Source organism: Festucalex cinctus, chromosome 16, assembly GCF_051991245.1.
Source record: "Festucalex cinctus isolate MCC-2025b chromosome 16, RoL_Fcin_1.0, whole genome shotgun sequence".
In the NCBI taxonomy this organism is placed as follows: domain Eukaryota; kingdom Metazoa; phylum Chordata; class Actinopteri; order Syngnathiformes; family Syngnathidae; genus Festucalex; species Festucalex cinctus.
In genome coordinates this window covers 11,401,308-11,423,218 of record NC_135426.1, presented here as the reverse complement: position 1 = coordinate 11,423,218, position 21,911 = coordinate 11,401,308, and the positions used below count along the sequence as shown (strand labels likewise).

Here is a 21,911-nt window from a genome sequence, read left to right as displayed (position 1 = left end):
ATTAAAAAACGACCATGTATAGTAAGGCGTTTTTTTTTTTTATTAAAAAAAACGACCATGTATAGTAAGGCGTTTTTTATTTAATTAAAAAAACGACCATGTATAGTAAGGCGTTTTTTATTTTATTAAAAAAAAAACGACCATGTATAGTAAGACGTTTTTTATTTTGTCCAAAAAAAGACCATGTATAGTAAGGCGTTTTTTATTTTATTAAAAAAACGACCATGTATAGTAAGGCGTTTTTTATTTTATTAAAAAAACGACCATGTATAGTAAGGCGTTTTTTATTTTATTAAAAAAAAAACGACCATGTATAGTAAGGCGTTTTTTATTTTATTAAAAAAAAAAACGACCATGTATAGTAAGGCGTTTTTTGTTTTTTTTTTGTTTTTTTAAAACGACCATGTATAGTAAGGCGTTTTTTATTTTGTCAAAAAAACGACCATGTATAGTAAGGCGTTTTTCATTTAATTAAAAAAACGACCATGTATAGTAAGGCGTTTTTTATTTTATTAAAAAAAAAAAAACGACCATGTATAGTAAGGCGTTTTTTATTTTGTCAAAAAAAGACCATGTATAGTAAGGCGTTTTTTATTTTATTAAAAAAACGACCATGTATAGTAAGGCGTTTTTTATTTTATTAAAAAAACGACCATGTATAGTAAGGCGTTTTTTATTTTATTAAAAAAAAAACGACCATGTATAGTAAGGCGTTTTTTTATTTAATTAAAAAAACGACCATGTATAGTAAGGCGTTTTTTATTTTATTAAAAAAAAACGACCATGTATAGTAAGCCGTTTTTTATTTTATTAAAAAAACGACCATGTATAGTAAGGCGTTTTTTATTTTATTAAAAAACGACCATGTATAGTAAGGCGTTTTTTTTTATTTAAAAAAAACCCGACCATGTATAGTAAGGCGATTTTTATTTTGTCAAAAAAAAGACCATGTATAGTAAGGCGTTTTTTTATTTTATTAAAAAAACGACCATGTATAGTAAGGCGTTTTTTATTTTATTAAAAAAAACGACCATGTATAGTAAGGCGTTTTTTATTTTATTAAAAAAAAAATGACCATGTATAGTAAGGCGTTTTTTATTTTGTCCAAAAAAAGACCATGTATAGTAAGGCGTTTTTTATTTTATTAAAAAAACGACCATGTATAGTAAGGCGTTTTTTATTTTATTAAAAAAACGACCATGTATAGTAAGGCGTTTTTTATTTTATTAAAAAAAAAACGACCATGTATAGTAAGGCGTTTTTTATTTTGTCCAAAAAAAGACCATGTATAGTAAGGCGTTTTTTATTTTATTAAAAAAATGACCATGTATAGTAAGGCGTTTTTTTTTTGTTTTTTTTTAAAAAACGACCATGTATAGTAAGGCGTTTTTTATTTTGTCAAAAAAACGACCATGTATAGTAAGGCGTTTTTTATTTAATTAAAAAAAACGACCATGTATAGTCAGGCTTTTTTTATTTTATTAAAAAAAAAAACGACCATGTATAGTAAGGCGTTTTTCATTTAATTAAAAAAACGACCATGTATAGTAAGGCGTTTTTTATTTTATTAAAAAAAAAAAACGACCATGTATAGTAAGGCGTTTTTTATTTTATTAAAAAAAAAATGACCATGTATAGTAAGGCGTTTTTTTTTTGTATTAAAAAAACGACCATGTATAGTAAGGCGTTTTTTATTTTATTAAAAAACCGATCATGTATAGTAAGGCGTTTTTTATTTTATTAAAAAAAAAATGACCATGTATAGTAAGGCGTTTTTTATTTTATTAAAAAAAAAAACGACCATGTATAGTAAGGCGTTTTTTATTTTGTCAAAAAAAAGACCATGTATAGTAAGGCGTTTTTTATTTTATGAAAAAAACGACCATGTATAGTAAGCCGTTTTTTATTTTATTAAAAAAACGACCATGTATAGTAAGGCGTTTTTTATTTTATTAAAAAACGACCATGTATAGTAAGGCGTTTTTTATTTAATTAAAAAAACGACCATGTATAGTAAGGCGCTTTTTATTTAATTAAAAAAACGACCATGTATAGTAAGGCGTTTTTTATATTATTAAAAAAACGACCTTGTATAGTAAGGCGTTTTTTATTTAATAAAAAAAAAAATTACCATATATAGTCAGGCGTTTTTTATTTAAAAAAAAAAAAAAAACGACCATGTATAGTAAGGCGTTTTTTATTTTGTCAAAAAAACAACCATGTATAGTAAGGCGTTTTTTATTTAATTAAAAAAAAACGACCATGTATCGTCAGGCGTTTTTTATTTAAAAAAAAAAAAAAAAAAAAAATGACCTTACTATAGTAAGGCGTTTTTTATTTAATTAAAAAAACGACCATGTATAGTAAGGCGTTTCTTATTTTATTAAAAAACGACCATGTATAGTAAGGCGTTTTTTATTTTATTAAAAAAAAGCGACCATGTATGGTAGGCGTTTTTTATTTAATTAAATAAAAAGAATGCTAGCAATGCTACCCACTAGCATTCTATACATGAATGCTAGCATGAATGCGAGTAAGAATGCTAGCAAGAATGCTCGTAAGAATGCTAGCAATGCTAGTGGCTACCTACTAGCATTCTATAAATGAATACTAACAAGAATGCTAGCAAGAATGCTCGCAATGCTCGTGGGTAGGAGGCGGGGCTTCGCTACCCATTCTATACATGAATGCTCTCATGAATGCTCGCAATGCTAGTCGGTAGGGGGAGGGGCTTAACACTAGCATTGCTAGTTTTAGTAGCCCACTAGCGTTCTGTTTCATATACCGTCCTGGAATGTGTAGAATGCGGGTGGGTAGGGGGCGGGGCTTGATTTGTGTCAATTAACAAATAAATATTTAACATTACAGCTAACAGAAGGTACCTATTCAACTAGGTATGCAGAAAAAGGCAGAATTGCTTTTATTTATTTTTCTCTCTTCTTGTTGATTGAGTAAGAAACCCGCAATACAATTATGACGGCAACATATCTCGTTCAAGTGAAATGAAGGAGAATGAACTTGTTTCATGTTGAACTGTGTCAAGATATCATTTGGCGTCCCCGGCTTTTAAGTTTGAAAATCTGGTCACCCTGATCTAGACATCCACACAGGTAGCACCCAAGGATCCCCCCCCAGAGGATGGGACATTGTGATTTCAGTAATCATTCAAACGATTAAAAAACGAACACTGGTAACCCTTTATAGAAAAAGTGATGCATCATCCTAAAAGTGTCTTCACACAAATGGACATCATTACAGATATTTGTATCAAACTGTTCACCCTTCACATTTATCAGCAGTAGCTCTGAGTCTACAAAATGTCAACCACCTGGTCACCAAATCATCTCCTGAGCCAAAAAGTGGAATTGTTTTTGGACCATTGCAACTGAAGGGACTTGAAATGTAGGGCCCCAACCTCAGCTTGAGGGTCACTTGAGTGTAGCCACGGGCACCTGAAGCACACACAGACAGCAGGCGGCAGCAGAAGCGCCAGCAGCAGTTTGGGGTCCTGTAGTGACCAACAATCCCTGGCATGAGGGGAGGAAGAATTCAGACCACCCACCCACACACACAAAAAACAAAAAAATCACTTTATTCATGTTAATTTACATCTGTCAGGCTCTGTACTTTTCTTTACTGTACACATTACTACAACCCCCCAAAGCAAAGATTTTATTTTTTATTTTGAAGGGGGCAGGGGTATTGTGAAAACCGCCATACATGTTCAATACTTCAGTGTGCATGTTTAATGCTTTATTGTACAACAGGCTTGGCAAAATGTAGTGCAACACTACACATTTGTAGTCATTAAATGCATATACGCTCCCATCTCTCAAAAGGACAACTTGCAATGTGAAATTGTTAATTCAAGCAAGAAAACAAAAAAGCGAAGCTTCTGTTCCACCTGGAATTTAAAAACAAAAAACAAAAAACAAAAAACAAAACAAAAAACAAAAAAAACTGTTGAAAAAACATTTCACAGCGTATTCCACAAACAGACTTCATTATCATTTTTGATTGGAAGCACAGCTCAGGACAAAAAGGACAAGCATGCAGTCAGTGAGTTGGTGCACACCCAGTGAGGTGACAGAGTGAAGACAAACATAGCAAGTAGAACAAAAGGCATACGCTCCCTGTACTGTTGGTGGCTCTGCTCTTCAAGCGGCGCAACATCCACAAGCACCTTTGTGGGAAGAAGAAAACAGACTCATGTGAATGTGTTATCCATGCTGACGCACAATTGTACACTCGCCTCAGGTGCAATGAAGCCGTTTATCTTGAGCTTTGGGCCCTCGTGTACATTTCTCGTTCTTCAGACTGAAACGGGAAGAAAAAGGTTTTCTTCATGTTGCTTAATAATGATAGAGCCCTCACACAAAGCCTGATACTTTATAACATTTATAAAAAAATAAAACAAAAACAAGTGGCAACACTTTTTTTTCAAATAATTATTGGTTCTGACTTTTGCCACTCACATATAGCTTTTAATATTTTTTTTTCTTGTTGCAAAGAGATTTTGACCCATGTAGAAAACGTGATGGCTTGCATAGTTTGTGAGCTTAACAGCTTGCGAGCGTCTGGCGAACACCTTTGCAAGCGTGAATGAATCCTGACAACGAAACATTCAGCGCAGAACGCACACAGCAAAAGCATCACAAACTAAAAGAAGCATACCGTACTGCTGTCGCACTCATTTGATTGGAGCGTTGACTTGACTGGTTCCCTTGACCGGATCATCACCCTCATCCAGTGGCTCATGGTGCCACTCTGCAACATCCAGCAACTTGCAGGACATGAACACAGGGAAAGGAAGGAGGCTGGAAAAGTGGACGACAGTATTACTTTTGGGCGACAATTCCCTCTTTTATGCAATTTCTTTTAATTACACATGACTTTTTTTCTACTTGAATAATATTGCATAGATGTACAAACAGGTTCCATCATGGTTTTGATTGGACGCACAGCTTAGGGACAAACAGGACAAGCATGCAGTCAGTGAGAGTTGGTGCCCACTCAGTGAGTTTGTGACTGTGCAGACAAACGTAGCAAGTAGAACGAAAGACACTCTCCCTGTATGGTTTGAGTTCCGCTCTTCAGCGTAGTATCCGCACCTTTCTCGTGTGGGAATGCTGCAGGAAGAAAACAGACTCATGTGAATGTGTTGTCATCCATGTTGACGTGCTGTAAATCGTACACTCGCCTCAAGAGCAATGAAGCCGTTCATCTTGTGTTCAATTTCTTGTTCTTCAGCCTGAATCAGGATGGAAAAAGTTTTATTTGTGTTGCTCAATATGAAGTATTCCTCACTCGAAGCCCACACTAACTGCATTCAAACAAAAACTGCTCTTACCCCTCATCTTTTACACATTTGCACTTTTTACTGCTGCGGTTCAACTCGACAGACTCCTCCTCCTTCCTGCAAAATCAAGACAAGTGCATTTGTCTACTCTAGCCCCTTTTTCACAAATACCATCTCAAAGGACTTCTTGAGCCCATAACTGGCCAAAGGTTCGCAGCATCCCCTGAACTAAACCCCATCTGAAGAAACCTTGACAAGAGACCAGCGATGGATCGACCAATCCCCAATAGGTTATGTACAACTCAGTCGGGTGGTGAGTACGACTGCTCTGCCATTTGCCAAAAACAAAAGCAGCAAATTATTTTGTTCCTCAATACTGCATATTGTGTACTTTTTTTTTTTTTTTTTAAACCTGGCTTTTTGGCACATCCAACTCCACTTCCAATATGCACACTGCAAAAAGAAAAGAAAAATCAGTTGTGAGTAGGCCACTTAATGTGCTCATGTACTCATTACCTTAGCGCAGGTCCTCTTGTACGACCTGGTGCCGAGACAACCCTGAAACACAGACAAAAATAGCATGTTTAGCAATATGATGGACTCCTGCCTCAAATCCTACCGACACTGTGCACCCCAGCTTTCAACTTGCCATCAAACCAACAAAACGCTGCTCTGGATCCAGACAATGCAAACAACATCGACAGACCATCTCCAGCAAGATCTTGCAAACACTTGACTGCACTGACATGTAACAACCATCAGCTCTCCCAACACTTTCCATGCCTGCCCTGATTGCAATCAGACCTTTCCAGAAAACAACTAAGGCATGCCACAAAGCACCATATTCTGCCTCCTCCTGGTCACAATTCAGATGTGCCTTCAGACAATTTAAACACCAAGAAACATGTAGTGTCAAGTCAAGTCATCTTTATTGTTCCACTTGGTTCCTAAATTGATGGGGAAAACATACAAATTCATCAGTTGTGTGCCAACTTCATTTGTGTTTGTACATATTACCCTCGTGCGTTTGATCCATCGTCGCCTCTGCAACACAACAAACTTCATGAAGATCCACCATTTACAAAATCGCAGATGGCCACAAAAAAAAGGTATTAAGAGTAAATAAATTTGCAAACAAATAAATACATATATATTTTAAAGCGCATCAATGTATTGTATCAATCGTGTTTGACCACAAACCTTTCCCTGAATGCTGTTCCTCTGGTGGCAAAACACCTGCAAAAAGCACAAAACCACTGTGAAAAAGAATGGCTAACATTTTCAAATCAAACTCGTGTGCTGGCACTTAGCGTAAAAAATTGCGATCAAGCTGATCGCCATCTTGCTGCGAGCCATGTGGTCATTTAGTTCACCTGTTGATACCACTCCCAGTGGGCACACCTGTCTCCAATTATCTCGACGCCTGAAACTAGTGATGTGCTTCTCGGGTCGAATCCCTGAAGCGTGTGCCGAGTAATGTAGATGAGTGGTTCATGAACGGCGTGTCAATGCGTGTGTTGATGACGTACGTGGTGACGTTTGAAGCCCCACGAAGCAGGTGTACCACGTGACTGATTCAGGAAATGATTCGCTAGGTTTGAGTGTAGTTCGAAATAAAAGCGGCAAAGAAACGCTATGGATTCCCCTTCACTTTTTGTGTTTTCGGGTCCCTTATTGCGCTACTTTTTTTGCTTTTGGCATTCGATTTGACGAGCCTCTTTTTGCGATGGAACCAGCAAGAAAGAGATTTTCCCTTGTTTAGGAGCACTTTGAGCAGATCTCACCTCAGAAGGTAATGCACTGCAATTACGGTACTATTTTAACAGATTCCAATAATAAAATAAAATAAAATGTGACAACACATAAAATTCACATTTTTCTGTTCACAGTTGAAAGTCCCCTTCAGTACTGGGAATCACAGAAATATACGCGTCCAATTCTATACAAACTTGCTATCTCATATCGATGCACCCCTGCTTCATCAGTACCATGTGAAAGAGTTTTTTTTCCAAAGCAGGTGAAATTCTCTGCAAAAAAAAGAAACCGCCTGAGTCCAAAAACTTCGGAAAAAATAGTTTTTAAATAAAAATGAATAAGCACTTTATTTTACCTCCTTATTTCACATTTTCACTTGTTGCATAAGCACAAACATAGACAAAGTAACACAGAACAATTCATGTTAAAACACTCTTCAAATATATATTCTTTTGTATTTAGAGCATGATTTACACCCCACCATTTTATTGCATGCACCAAGCATGTTATACATTTTTCTGTCCACATGATGGCGTAGTCGAGGAAATGAATCATCTTGAAGCCCCTACGTGTGTGTGAAGCATTTAACTGCAGGGCTTCACTGCTTTACGGGGCTTCATTTTGCCATCACTACCTGAAACCAAAATGTTCGAAAATGAAGTCCAATCACAAGTTGCATACGTTAAGCCTCAGGCACTAAAACGAAATTACCTCGGTCAGCGTCCATTTGCGTTCCGACTACGACGGGAATTCAATTACGGCATCACTTCCGGGTGGCCTGCAAACATTTCGCGCCAACAAGTAGACTTCCTCGGAACCGCCCTGCAGCTTCCGGCGGGGGGCTCTCGCCACCTTGTTTGCCCCACCCCCTACCTGCTACTAACAATATATATATATATATATATATATATATATATATATATATATATATATTATTATCAAGCGTTTTTTGTTTTTTTGTTTTTTTTGTTTTTACAACCATGTATAGGCAGGTTTTTTTTTTTTTTTTTTTTTTTTTTTTTTTTAAAGGGCCATGTAAAAAGCAACGTGTAATTTTTTTTTTTTTTTTTTTTTTAATGACCGAGTATCGTAAGGCCGTCTTATTTTTTTAAACAGTGCAATGCAGTTTTTTTTTTAATTATGTTTTGTAAGTTAAAAAGACCATTTATAGTAAAGCTTTTTATTTTCTTTAAAACGACCATGTATAGTAAAAGGCTTTTTTTTTTTTTATGACCACGTGATTCGTAATTTTATTTTCTTGTTTTCTGACTCACAAGGATTCTTGCTAAAGTTAAACTAAAATAAAACAAGTCACTTGAACGAAGCACAATTAATGGTGATTGATTATTGAACAAGCAGATGTGCAATTTTAAAATGACGTCCTATATTGCTACCAATGGTTTGGACTTACTAACTCTTGGACGTTAGCGACTTTATCAAGTTGCCAATCATGACGGCTATAGCATTGTTGCGTGTCACGTTGTTGAGAGGTGAATGCTCGCTGGCATCAAAGAGATGAAAAGTGATATTTTGGCGCACTCCCTGGATGGTTGAAGTTAGGATTTGGATTTTGGTCAGTTTGTAATTTTTGTTGTTCAATAAAGTGAGAAAATAATGCCGTCATAATTAAACACATCTTGAAAGCCGCCAAGGAAATAAGCAGCAAAAAAGCAAAAAGAAGAAGGTGCTGAGAGGTGGAAAATCCACGTGAGTGGAGTCAAATGTTTCTGTCCTCACCACTTTGAGCCACGCCTTCCAACTGCACTCTGCAGCCAGGGCTTACTCAAGCAAATAGATGAGCCGTTTTTTCATTTGGGTCTCGTGCTATATTCTCTTTGTGTGGTGATGTTGGAATGGTGTGAATCAGTGATTGCATGAAGAAATAGAGGTTAATAATGCAGAATACACGAATTTGAGATTTTTTTTATGCACTTGGTGTGGCAGTCTGTAATTTAATAATTGAGAGGAAAAAAGCAAGCTGTGAGATGTTACATAATTTTATGATTCTCAAAATTGTTTCAGTAAAATTTTTCAGTACACAAAACATGAAAATCCATTTCTTTGTTGTGACACCATCGCCAGATTGCAGACATAACTGTATCTCAAAAGTAAACATCAATCTTACAGTTTCTAAACCCAGCACCCTGACAAAAAACTTTAGCGCGCAAATTCCATCTGATGAAATTGTTTGCTACAGCGACAGTTACAGGAGGTTATATTATATTACATGCAAACACATATTTGTGTTTGTGTTATTTTTTGAGAACCACACAAAGGCAACACTACCAGTAAGAACGATAACGATGACGTTTTGAAATGTCAAGAAAATATAAATACAGTCAGTCCTGGTGGAGTGTGGGCACTATACGAATTGCACAATGTCCCAAATGACATAAAAGCCAGTCTGACAGAATATTGACCTAAAGTTGCCTGAACCTCCAATGCATTGAGATAAGGTCTGGTCAGATCCTCTTCTTAAAAATCTTCAGCACTTCAGTGGAATTCTGAAAAAGAAAAAAAGTTTGACACAACAACAACAAAAAACACAACCACACCAAGTGTACAATTGTAATAATATATATATGGATGTGCTTTTCGCAGTATTAAGCTCCTGTCGACCTCCTTTACAGGTCTTTTGCCGCCTAAGACTTTGTACAAGGGTGCATAAGATGAGCGATGTGGGGCAAGAAGCGGCTGTACAAATTCAGCATGTGCATGCAGAAACGCACTTTACGGTGAAAACTGTTGTTGGCCTCCACCTTGGATGAGAACGGTTCATTCAACCTTATGGAGACACAAAATTCTTCTCCATTTGATTGCTCCAGTTTGTGCTTTATTGAGTTTTCTTTTTGAATCCAACTATGATTCATCTGTCAAAGTTGTTGACTTTCCGCATTTCCTATCAACGTACCATTGATGTCTGTACAAGAAGCGAGGAAAATGAAAATGCTTGGCACGAGTGCAAATCCAAGATCCGTGTTTGTTTGTCTGTCGCTCGTCATGATGTTCCTTACCACTGGCCCTTGGTGGCAGTGCTCCTTCTCTGCTGTGAGATGCTGTAAATCTCCTGGAGTTGGGATTTCTGGTCATCACTGAGGGATGCCGTCAAACGCTGGTACCAAGCCACATCTGTACTCTGGATTCCTGACAGAGAGAGAACCGCACCAGTTACACAGATTCACATTTTCAAACCTTACCTGCTCATTCAAAATGGAGTGGTTGATGCATTGATTGACTGATCAGTAAAAAGGCAGTTTTCACAAATGCGCAGAAGAGGAGAGGAAAACGTTTTGACTTACTGAGAAGGGCAGATGCAAAAAAGTGATATTCGTCTTCTCCATTGTCATAGTCCAGTGGAGTGCTATACTCTTCCAGAGGTGTTCCTTCAAAGCAATTATCATCGTCCCAGTAGTCGTCTTCATCATCATTGCTCTCATCTTCCTGGCCCATCGGCACACTAGATTGCTGCTGCTGCTGCTGCATAATACTGCACTTTTCATTCACCTCGTCCTCATCACTGGGAATCTCCTCTGCAGATCAAAAACATCATTCCAAATCTGCTAGGAATTATTAGGCCGAACATCCTGCAGGAGTGCACTTTTGTAGTGTCACTTGTGTAGCCCCATTAAAATGAAAAACTGATGGGGAAAAAAAATCTTATCAGTCACATTAAAATGAACTCTCCACATATCAACAAAAAATCACTATTTAATAAACGTTCACATCAAACATCTCATTTTTTGTTGACGCTAATGACTGACAGTAAGCTCCATCAATAAAAGTGCACTTTCCACATCCTTCTGCATTATATTTTGATTTCTGTAAAGCACTTAATGTTGGATGAACGCAGTCCATTCATATCATATTGATAATCGACACCGGCATGACTATCATGCAACGTTGTCCATATCATTCAGCTCTAACGCACGCGCTCACACACTGCCTCACCATTTTGATCTTGATCCAAAGCCCTCGTGCTGGCCAGCAGGTCCGGTTTGTTGATGTGATGGGAAGCAGAAAGGTGCTTGAGACCCAAGAAGAGGAGCAGAACGGAAGGAAGGATTTGGGCGGCCACGCCCTCCAGAGCCGCCGGACGGCTCGGCAGCTCCATCAACACAGTCAGGCCAATGATGCACATCTTGCGGTCGTGGATCCTATGGAGTGAATCAAAGATGCAAACAGTGAACATAGCTGGAGTACAGGACCTGTCTCAGAAAATTAGAATATTGTGATAAATTCCAATATTTTCTGTAATGCAATTAAATAATCAAAAATGCCATACATTCTGAATTCATTACAAATCAACTGAAATATTGCAAGCCTTTTATTGTTTTAATATTGCTGATTATGTTTTTTTTTTTTTTTTAACTTGGTCTGAGTAAATATTCTAATATTTTGAGATAGGATATTTGAGTTTTCTTGAGCTGTAAGCCATAATCAGCAATATTAAAATAATAAAAAGCTTGCAATATTTCAGTTGATTTGTATGAATCCAGAATGTAAGGCATTTTTGCTTATTTAATTGCATTACAGAAAATAATGGACTTTATTACAATATTCTCTGAATTCTCTGAATACAATTTTCTGAGACAGTCCTGTATAGAAAAGGAGGGATGGAGTGCTGATACCAGCTATATCTGTATTGGGATGATACCGAGCCTTATTTCGAGTATGGGTATTTGTGGCGTTATGACTTCTGGCCGTTTTACCATCAAGAACTACAAATCAGAAGAATAGAAAATTGCCATGAATTTCGTGCAATTTTAAGGAATAATGCTATTTTGGGGGTATACGTATAGGACTGTCTTTAAAATTATTCGTCATTGTTTGTTGGGGAGATATATATATATATATATATATATATATATATATATATATATATATATATATATATCAAATAGTGTTATCGTAGTTGTACTCGTCAAAGAAAAAAAAGAAGTGGTACTGAACATCCCTATCAAAAATAATTTTTTTATGTTTACTTAGCTTACTTTGTCTGCTCTTTACATTTATTTGATGATATTCGGGAGGAAAAAAAAAAACTTCAGCAGAGTAAAGAGAAATAAATAACTCATAAATATTGTGTATATAAGGACAATGTTTCTGACCCAAGGAAGAATTCCGTGTCGTTCATCCACTGGTTGATGAAGTGGGCAGTAATGGCCTGCGGCTTTTGGGAGAAGCGTGCGTTGTCCAAAGTGTGCATGAGAATGGCCGGGCTGTAGTAAAGCGCAGCGATGGCCACCTCCAGGCACATGATCCTCAGCTTGTTGGACTTGACGCCACGTGTCAAACGCTCCAGCGCCGCCTCCACAAACAGAGGGATGCACTTTGGTTGGGAAACAAGAGAACACGCACGTTATACTTCAAGCCAAACTCTTGAGTCGGGACGTGACGTGTCGGAACGCTTTGTGACCTGGTCAATCCCTCTGCCTTTGCACTGCAGTATGATCACCTCCAACAGTTTTGCAGCCTGGCATTCGGCTTCTTCGCCTGAATCTGTGGTCAGCACCTAGCACGGATGAATGATTAAAACTCGCCAAGCAAAACTTTTTATTGAGTTTCGATTACCTTTTTGCACATGCTGTAGATGATCTCCAAATTCTTGGGGTCGGATAGGAAGGCATCTGTATCCACCGTGACGTAGTTATGCAAAAGTGGCATCATATCTGTACCACAGATACATTTGTTTTAAATTCGCTCAAGATTATTGTTGTATCAGCGAATAATGTTAACGATAAAATGACGCTCGTGACCTCATTAAGTGTAAGTGTAGGTGGGACCAACCAGTGAAGTAGTCAAAGCAGTCGTGCTGAAAGACCTCATACAGGACGCTCAGCAGCTGCCACATCTGCGGCGAGATGGTCTGGCATGTGAGTCCAAATGCCAGAGACAGAATCTCCTCATAGAACTCTGTCAATGACATCCATCAATGTGACTTGCAGCACTCATCTTTTTTTTTAAATTCTTAACATACGAGATGAGCATCACAGGAAATAAGTTAAAGTTAAAGTAAAAAAAAAATAAAAAATAAAAAAAAAAGATAAAGTGTGAGTTTGCCAAATTGCAAAACACTAAAATGCCCCTGCACGCACACACCTGCCATACCTATGATAGGTTTCTGCAAGACCAGGCCAATCACCTGTAAACAGATACCCTCCAGCTGTTGAGTGATCTGAGGTAGAAGATAAAAAGAAGACAAAATCATCTACATATTAGGGATGTAACAATATCCAAACATCACAATACGATAATTATCACAATATTGTGGGGAGTTTGGCGAAATTTGAAAAAGGTCACAATATTGTTAAAAAAAAAAAAAAAAAAAAAGTACAATATTGTGCTTTTGTACATAACAGCAATGCATATAAACCACCTACAATCTCTAATAACACTTAATATTAAGGTTAACGTAAACACACATTGAGCTCCTCCACATATTGACTCGGTTCACAGGCATATTATGTTCCTCTTCCTCTGACAATTAGTATAGATTTTAAACATAAAAGGGCCAAAACATCCTTAATAAAAATTACATTGCACGAAAAACTAGACACGAGAGGGTGCTAGAACTGCACAAATGGAAATCAACCTGACTTTTTTTCTTTTTTTTTTTTTTTAAAAAGAGAAGTGCTGCTTTTAAATATTGTGAACATGACGACGATATTGTGGCAGTTTTAATATCACGATATAGCACTTATTGTTACATCCCTACTACATATACGATATAATATTCCATAAAGTATTTCATTTTGCTCCTTCCAAAGTGTGTACTATATAAGGGCATCGACTAATCAAAAAAAATAAAAAATTCCCACATTCAGGTGTGTTGAGGTAATTTTACAACTAGTCACCTGTCTACACAAACATATTTTTATCACATTTATTATTGCTAAATTGCATAATAATGACTCATTATTAAAATAAAGCATGACTATCAACTGCATGTACATATTTATGAAATCCTATTTCGCAAAATCCATTGAATGACTTTGAATGTCCGGCGAAAAATAATGCGTATGAGTAACCTCCTTGTGGTCCTCCATGACGGTGAGAATGGTGTCGATGGTGCTGAGAATGCCGAGGGCCATGACAGTCTTGTCCTCATTCTCCTCGTATTCCTCGCTCTGAAGAACCCTGCTAAAGATCTCAGCCTGGGAAATACAATACACTCAGGGTCATATCCATCCATTTTATGATTTGGTTTCAACACATGACGTAATCCGGGCTTGATCGGCGATCGCAGTGTGGGGACATTCTGCAATCATTTTCACGTGACAGATGCATTAACACTCTGTTATGCTATATGAAATTCCCTCTCTACTGTATGCCCACGTCAACCTCTGAAAATATTTAAAAAAAAATGATTGCACCAATAAGCTTTCAAACTTTTTGGGCATGTTTGTGCTGGTATATCATTAGAACAATATTGAATAGGACGTGAAGGACAAAATAAAGAGGGCCATCATGTCAGACATTTTGCATGCAGCTCGACATTGAGCAAAAGCGAAACATAAACTCACACTTTCACTACTTATTTTACAAAAAATTGCATTTTTGTCACTTACGCATTCAAAAGTGTGTAATTTCAAAAAGGAAACGGAGGCAGTTTGCATCCTAATATCCTACCAGGTTCTGCGTCATGTCAACAGCAATGACAGCAACTTCTTCGTTGTACTCGCAGATCATCTTCTGAATGACATTTGTCAAGTCATCATTCTCCGTCTCTTTGACTACATGTAGCAGCTGTTGCATAACAGGTCGAATGTGCGGCCTGATGTACAGCTTTGCTACACAAGCACACAGACAAAAATGACAAAACACATTAGTTGCATAGACGCTTGCTGTACATTAAAATACTTTTTTTTTTAGCCTAAAGCAAATAGCATCAGCCGATGATGTTTTTGAACGACATTCGTCAACATACCCTCTTCCTGATTGCTGATCAACATTTGTAAAGCAATGGCTGCCTCCACCTTGACTGGCATCTCGTTGTCGTCAACCAGGTCCTTCTTGACCAACTCCACAGCATTCCTCAAAGCCAACACGTTGTGGAAACGCAACTGACTGAAGCAGTGGAGGACCCAACATGACTGACAAAAACACAAATTAACAAAAACTTTCATTCACTGAAAGGACCGTGAATTCACATTTTAAGGTTGCAGACTTTTTTTTTTTTTTTTTGGACTTTACAGATTAACTGCCTTAATTGGTGACAGCCCAGAAAGATGAAATAATTTTATAAAGTGTATGGTTGACTCACCCTAGCTCGCAAGTAACCTAATCGAGAGTTGAGCAAAGGGAAGACATAGTTTTGCAGCATCAACTCCATCTGCTCCATGTAAATCCGCTTCTGTGGAACACGGAAAAGCCCAAACAAACAAGAAGAATTTTGAAAACGATACTTCAAACCTGTGCAAAAGCTCAATGATGTGTACATTTTATTTAACTGAGGATTAACCAGTCACTGAACTCATGACGTTAACTCAGCCATTTTCACAGAAGCACTCCCGCTCTTTTACTGGATTTCGACTGATTTTGTTTGCAATGCCCACAGAATATTGTGTTCTATTGCTATAAAAACATGGAACCTACCAAAAAAAAGATTAAAGTCTCTTCTTTCATCAGGAAAAAATGTATATATCTGTTTCCGTTTTGCAGCAGTTAGCAGTAGAACATAGCAAAGTTTCATTATTATTCACAAATCTATTTAGAATTGTGAGTAATTGAGCTCTTTTTCAACCTGGTCCTGCTTGATCTCCTTTACTCTGCTGCCACCTGTTGGCTGTTTGTGTAATAACTACCGTTTCTTAACCATTCTTTGCAGTTGAGAGGCTGCATCAAAGCCTTCTGTATGTTATAGCATAAAAAATGTGAAAAAATATATAAATACTTCTTTGGGATCCTTAAAACATTTAAAATATTTATACGTTTTTGGGAGCAAATGAGTTGTGCGGACCCACCAACAAGATTTAAAACAACATTTACAATGTTTAAACAAAAATGGGTAAAATACGGCATAACAGAGAAAATACCTACAATTATACGATGGCTCGTATCTAAAAACGCTAAAGATGGGTCACTCGTATCTTAAGGTACGACGGTATTTTAATACCGGTAAATAGCATTACCAATATCACACAACACTCATTGTCTATAATGTCCATACCTTAAGTAGTAGCTCAGCCAGTGCTCCAATGCAGTGCAGTGCTCCATCTTTCCTCCGGGAGTCAGACGTGGGATCCATCAGAATTTGATGGCAGAACTCCATCATTTGAGGCAGAACCTTTGAAGAGAAAAGCACAGTGTTGGACTCCGTTTACAAATGGAACCATTTCTGTGACTTGCATCACAAACCGAAACATTTGCAAAAGCCAGTTATTTCAAATGAATGGAAAACATTATATTTACTTATCTTATTTTCATCAGTCTATAGTTAAAAAGAAATACGGCACAATATATATATTTTTAAAAAGACATCATGTAATAGAGAAATAACCAGATTTTTTTTAAACTAGCAATTCAAGAAAATGCAACGCGAAAGCTGCTTGACACACCTCCTTTCTCTTTCGTGCAGCATTGCACAAAAGGCTCTGTGCAGCAGTGGCTGGAAGGGCGTGATCGTCATAAAGGTCTGTAGAGAAAATAAAAATAAAAACCCATCAGGAAGGTTTCATTAAAAGTCATTACTCATGTCCTCAAATTCAATGTATACATATAAGTTGGAAGTACACACAAAATTTCATGCGGATGTATTCAAATGGGTCTTCCTGCCACAGCCTCTCGTCCTCATCTTTGTAACACATGAGAGGGAAGATCACCTCCTGACAAATGGTCTGCAAGAGATTGAGGTCACAAATTACTCTAAATAAATACCAGCAGTTCATTTCTTTCCTTGCTTTAATAATAAATTCCTCTAAGTCAGGGGTGGCAAACTGCGGTCCTCGAGGGCCGGTGTCCTGCAGGTTTTGCACATTTCCCTACTCGAAGTGCAGCTGATTCCAATTAACAGGCTCGTTATCAGGTTTCTGCAGAGCTTGCTGATGAGCTGATCATGAATCAGCTGTGTTGAAGAAGGGAAATATCCAAAACCAGCAGGACTGCGGCCCTCGAGGACCGGATCTCGCCACCCCTGCTCTAAGTACTTTCAATGTATGTTGTTACTTATTGGGACAGTATGTCGAATTTTCAATTTTCCAATGTTCATTCATTAAAAAAAATAATTAATAAATAAAAATAAAAAAGGGAGATATGCTGAGAAAAATAATGAAGTTTATGTATACAGATTTGCTTTTGGCGATATCACCCAATATTCTTAAAAAAAATAATAATAATTCAGGCACACACAAAAACTCCATTTTCTCTGCAATGTAAATATGCTTATCTCGAGCCTTGTATTTCGACAATTAGGTTAGATAACCCCTCAAACAATGATGTCAAACGTCACATTTCCTCTGACCTGCATGTGGGGCTTCATATGTTTCCACGTCAGAGAATGGGAAAGTCCCTGGTTGAGGTAGTTGAGACACTGCTGGAGAACACGGGGAGTAACATACTGCTTGTGTCTGTATTGATCCACTACCTGCAACAAGACCTGGGCAGGCAGTGACAACAGAACAGTCAGAGCAAGAATGATCATTGATTTGATCGACTGTTCATGTCATACTCAGTTTAGAAATACTTACTTGCTGTAAAGCCACCGCATAGGTCTTCAAAAAGAAATCCGCAAATTCAAAATACTCTTTTGTCACGTTGCCTGGGCTTCCGTATCTGAAAAAAACAAAACAAAAAACTCAAATGAAAATGGATTTTTTTGGGATATCATGTGATGGACAAACAAAAAGGGGTGCATAATTGTCAAGTAGAATGAAAAGTATACATCAATGTCATTATTAAGGCCACACAGTGAAAATTTCACCTGTTGGTCCAGCTGCTTACTGATGCTGGCTGCATATCCTGCTCTGTCTTTTCCTCTACTCTGTCCTCCTCCTCACTAAGTCTCTATTGCTCCCCCTGCTGTCTCTTTCTCTCCTGTTCTAAAATTCTTCTTAAAATAAGAAGAGATGTCTGTGGACTTTCTCTTCACTGACTGAAAATGACCGACATAACATATACAAGCAGCAGCTACGTAAACTTATTGATGACAGCATCTGCACAACGCAGAGTGGAAACTGGACTTAATAGACAAGGAAGAAAAAAATAGTGTCCCATTGTACAGGAGTTGTCAAAGTCTGTATGTTCCACAATTGTCCACTATTGTGCAGTCAACAGGCAGAAATTGGTGCGGGGTTTTTTTCTGGTTTGTGCCGCACTTTTCACAAATAGTTCAGACTATAACAAACAGAAGAGGCTACGTGGCGGCCATGTTGGCAGGGGCGACACTCTCAAAAGGTAATCGAAAGCATGGACATTAGCTTAGTGTAATAGGCTATTGTGAGTTCATGTGAGTGAATCGTGGTGTGACGAAAAGGGGTCCACGCTCACCGTTTGAACAGTCTCGTAATGACACGCAGTGCCCATTTCTTGCACTTCCACCATGGTAACTCGGGACGGTCATCTTCATCCAGCTCCAAAGTCTCCTAACAAAAGAAGTGAAATGTGAGCTTATGATTCCACAGTAAATAGTGACCTCAAACATGCAATGTATTATAACTCTGAGCGACAGGTTGGTAATTTGTCGTACAGCGGGAACGTCACAGTCCATTATGGCACGAAAGACTTCCATCCATTGAGTCATCACCGTGTTATTGATCAGCTGGAGAGGAAGCGAGTACTGCAGGTAGAAAATTAGTATCAATATCAGCAGCAGAAAAAAAATGTGAAAAAAAAATGAAAGAGGCAAAACATACCTGAATGAGAGAATGGAAGATTTTAAGGATCTGTTTTTGAATGAGGGCCGAGAAGATGGTGGCATCATTCAGAAGCTGAATGATGAGCTGCTGAATCCTCGGCAGAAAGATTTGCATGGCTGCAAGCAGCGGCTCCCTCTCATCTGCCTTCCTGTACCTGAAGTTCAAACATGTTGTCACTGATAGCAAAGACACTTTCATTTCCCCAGACCTGACAACAACTTTCTCAGTTTTGATTCCTTTGTGAGCGCAACAATTCCATCCTCGGAATCCCCAACTGGTTACTTACTCGTAAGTTTTGACGAGTTGGTAGAGAGCCAACAGGCTGCCATACCAGCTGCCACTGTTGTTGGACTGCAAGTACAAGCTTAGCTCATCCACTATGGCAGTCCAACGTCCTGGGAAGTCGTGCTTGATGATCGTTCGAAGACACATCGTCAGCTGGGCGCTGCATAGCAATCAAGTTGCACAACTTGTTACTGCCATACGATTAGATTAAAGAGACAGTCAAATGTGATTTCAATTCAAATTATAGATGCCGACTTATATTCCAATCATATACTGATCAATTAAAATATCAGCTTATGATAGCTAATACAAATGCTCTCTGTTTGGCATGAAAATTTGGCAGGTGCGAACAGATGTACCGTATGGTCTCGGGGCAGCGGATAACGCCCTCCACAATGTGGTTTCTGATCTGCTGGCGGTCGTTCTCATGAATGTTGAAGGGGAACACCACTTTTCCAACCGATGGCTCCCTGTCCTGCCAATACTGGCCAATCATGTTCTTCAGATAGATAGCCGCTGTGGGCGTGCACACACAATCAGATAAACAGATCACAAATGTAGAACGATCAAGACAAAATATCTAGTAGAAAAATTCCCACTGTGTTTTTGAATGGGCTTGGTGTTGAAAGTCAGAAACCCGCATTTAAACTTTGGCCTCAATAAAATACAAAGTACAATTATGAAAGGCTGTTGCTAATTGCTAACGGTGTGCATGCTAACATATGAGAAGACATACCTTGTACAAAAATGCAATGATAAATATATTTTTTGCTTCTTAGAGTAGATTGGGCTTTCTTTCTTTTTGCGTTTTAATATTTCTCAGTTATAAATGCTTTTTTTTTTTTTTTTGTCCTTGATTGCACCTGAAGTTTGTCCATTATACTGAAAGTTGAATTACTATCGATCCATCAATATTCTTGACCGCTTATTCCCCACAAGGGTCACGGGGGGTGCTGGCGCCTATCTCAGCCGGCTCTGGGCAGTAGGCGGGGGACACCCTGGACTGGTTGCCAGCCAATCGCAGGGCACACAGAGATGAACAACCATCCACACTCACAAGCACACCTCGGGACAATTTGGACTGGAGTGTTCAATTAACCTGCCATGCATGTCTTTGGAATGTGGGAGGAGACCGGAGGGCCCAGAGAAGACCCATGCAGGCACGGGGAGAACATGCAAACTCCACCCAGGAAGGCCAGAGCCTGGACTCGAACCCGAGTCCTCAAAACTGGGAGGCAGACATTCTAACCAGTCACCCACCGTGCCGCCCGTTGAATAACTAATATTCTAAATATATGATTGTTTCATCAAGAGTCATGATAGCTATCATTCATTTTCACCATTGTTGATTAAGTACATTTTTGTCAAATGCCCATGTCTATTACAAACTACTAATAAATCATCAAATTGGCAACACCAGTGACTGAAGTCAAACATGACAAAATCTGCAAGATATTAACTCAATGGTCAGAACAGCATACCTGCCTGCCGAACTGGAAACTCCACCTGCTCTGATGCAATGATCTGAAGCAGGGTTGGTGCAAAGTTGATGATCTTGTAGGACTGAAAAACACCAGAGCAGGCTCAGAGTTAAACTACCGACTGCATGATACCCATTAGTCAATGAAAGAAAAACCCAAAGTGTTTCGCAAAAAAAAATAAAATAAAATAAAAACTGCAGCTGGCATGACTTGCCAGAACACTCCATACATACAAACATATACACAATGAAATTAGCAGTCTCCAATTTTTTATGGTTGTTCTTTCCGGGAACTACTACAAGCTGTAGCTGGATAACCATTTTACAAATTTAGAGTTGTGACATGAGAATAATACTTTAGGTGGAAAAATACATTTTTCAAAAATGTCTGGTTGGATCTATGTTGCAGAAAAGTGTAAGAAACTCTATAAATCCTGTCCCTGTGGGGATGCTGTTCGGCCTAACACAGTCTACATCCAAATTACATTTTCTTGGTTAGGAGGAGCTCTTACTTTGCTGACCCAACTGTTCACTTTTAAGCCACAGCTATTTTGTAACAAATTTTGCTTTTTGCCTATGTTATACGTAGTGTGGATCACAAACTATTACTTTGTGACCAGATTGACCACAAATGATCATACAGTAATTGTGTACATTAGATCTACATTTTGCTATTTGCCATACAGACCCACCCCACCCCACCCACCACCACCACCATACATCTTGCCCTCAAACGGTCTCTCTGTACGCCACTGCCCCTAACCCTGGCAAAACAGTTTCCTCTCATAATTACAATGGGAGAACCATATCTTTGGCACCCACCTGATTGAGTTCATCTTCAGCCGCTCTTCTCAGATTCGGGTCGATAGTCCCCCTCAGAGCCTGAATTATCCGGTTTGGATCCATCACTTGACTTTCCTCGAAAGACACTACATGCAAATACCATTGACGCTACTCAGTTAATTCTGAAGGCCGTTATGGAGTGGACATGCAAAAATGTCGTTCAAGCGGTGACTGAATTTGATACGTTAAGACCAAACAAACCCTAAATAAATATTTCTTTTGACGAGGGCCGCAACTGACTATATCAGCCAATGGAAGTGGATTCATATACGAAGCAAAATCGTATCGTTAACGAATTCCATCGAGCTTTTAAAACAACAAAACTCTGCCGGTGATCAGGAACTGAAGGACGTAAACATAAACTGAAAGTGCGACTAAAACGCACACTTTACGGCAT

At 38.2% G+C, this 21,911-nt stretch overlaps 1 protein-coding gene and 1 long non-coding RNA gene across 14 annotated transcripts; both read right to left on the bottom strand.

Moving 5' to 3' along the window:
• Positions 1–3,738: 3,738 nt before the first annotated feature.
• Positions 3,739–7,907, bottom strand: LOC144004260 (uncharacterized). 12 transcript variants are annotated; one of them, XR_013279266.1, is made up of 7 exons: positions 6,500–7,907; positions 5,816–5,857; positions 5,351–5,752; positions 4,675–5,251; positions 4,253–4,317; positions 4,129–4,183; positions 3,739–3,904 (listed from the first exon to the last, which is right to left on the bottom strand). It is a non-coding gene; the product is annotated as an uncharacterized LOC144004260 (long non-coding RNA). The 12 variants fall into 12 exon arrangements; XR_013279267.1 differs by adding an exon at positions 6,317–6,343 and having other exon boundaries at positions 3,739–4,317; positions 6,500–6,535; positions 6,673–7,907; XR_013279258.1 differs by lacking the exon at positions 6,500–7,907 and adding an exon at positions 6,317–6,486 and having other exon boundaries at positions 3,739–4,317; positions 4,675–5,129; positions 5,201–5,251; positions 5,351–5,416; positions 5,712–5,752.
• A 1,128-nt stretch (positions 7,908–9,035) lies between these two features.
• On the bottom strand, positions 9,036–21,885 carry ipo8 (importin 8). Of its 2 annotated transcripts, none has more exons than XM_077500825.1 (25): positions 21,494–21,885; positions 20,673–20,754; positions 19,551–19,707; positions 19,193–19,351; positions 18,904–19,060; positions 18,738–18,827; positions 18,539–18,633; positions 17,740–17,824; positions 17,514–17,648; positions 16,791–16,890; positions 16,612–16,688; positions 16,224–16,340; positions 15,318–15,407; positions 14,982–15,147; positions 14,684–14,844; positions 14,083–14,208; positions 13,154–13,229; positions 12,842–12,967; positions 12,626–12,723; positions 12,471–12,566; positions 12,163–12,383; positions 11,003–11,208; positions 10,354–10,584; positions 10,069–10,198; positions 9,036–9,558 (listed from the first exon to the last, which is right to left on the bottom strand). In XM_077500825.1, coding segments are annotated over exons 1-25 (3,066 nt in total). In that variant the 5' UTR covers positions 21,578–21,885; the 3' UTR covers positions 9,036–9,557. The 2 variants fall into 2 exon arrangements, with proteins under 2 accessions (XP_077356951.1, XP_077356952.1); XM_077500826.1 differs by having other exon boundaries at positions 13,163–13,229.
• Positions 21,886–21,911: the final 26 nt, after the last annotated feature.

What these genes read in the sequence shown, in the direction of transcription:
- ipo8 (XM_077500825.1), bottom strand. Translation starts at nt 21,577, where the DNA reads ATGGATCCAAACCGGATAATTCAGGCTCTGAGGGGGACTATCGACCCG. An exon ending in CTGCTTTGACTACTTCACTG is followed by an intron (nt 12,724 to 12,841) that starts GTTGGTCCCACC and finishes TCTGTGGTACAG; the next exon opens with ATATGATGCCACTTTTGCAT. An exon ending in TTTTGCATCTGCCCTTCTCA is followed by an intron (nt 10,199 to 10,353) that starts GTAAGTCAAAAC and finishes TCTCTCTGTCAG; the next exon opens with GAATCCAGAGTACAGATGTG.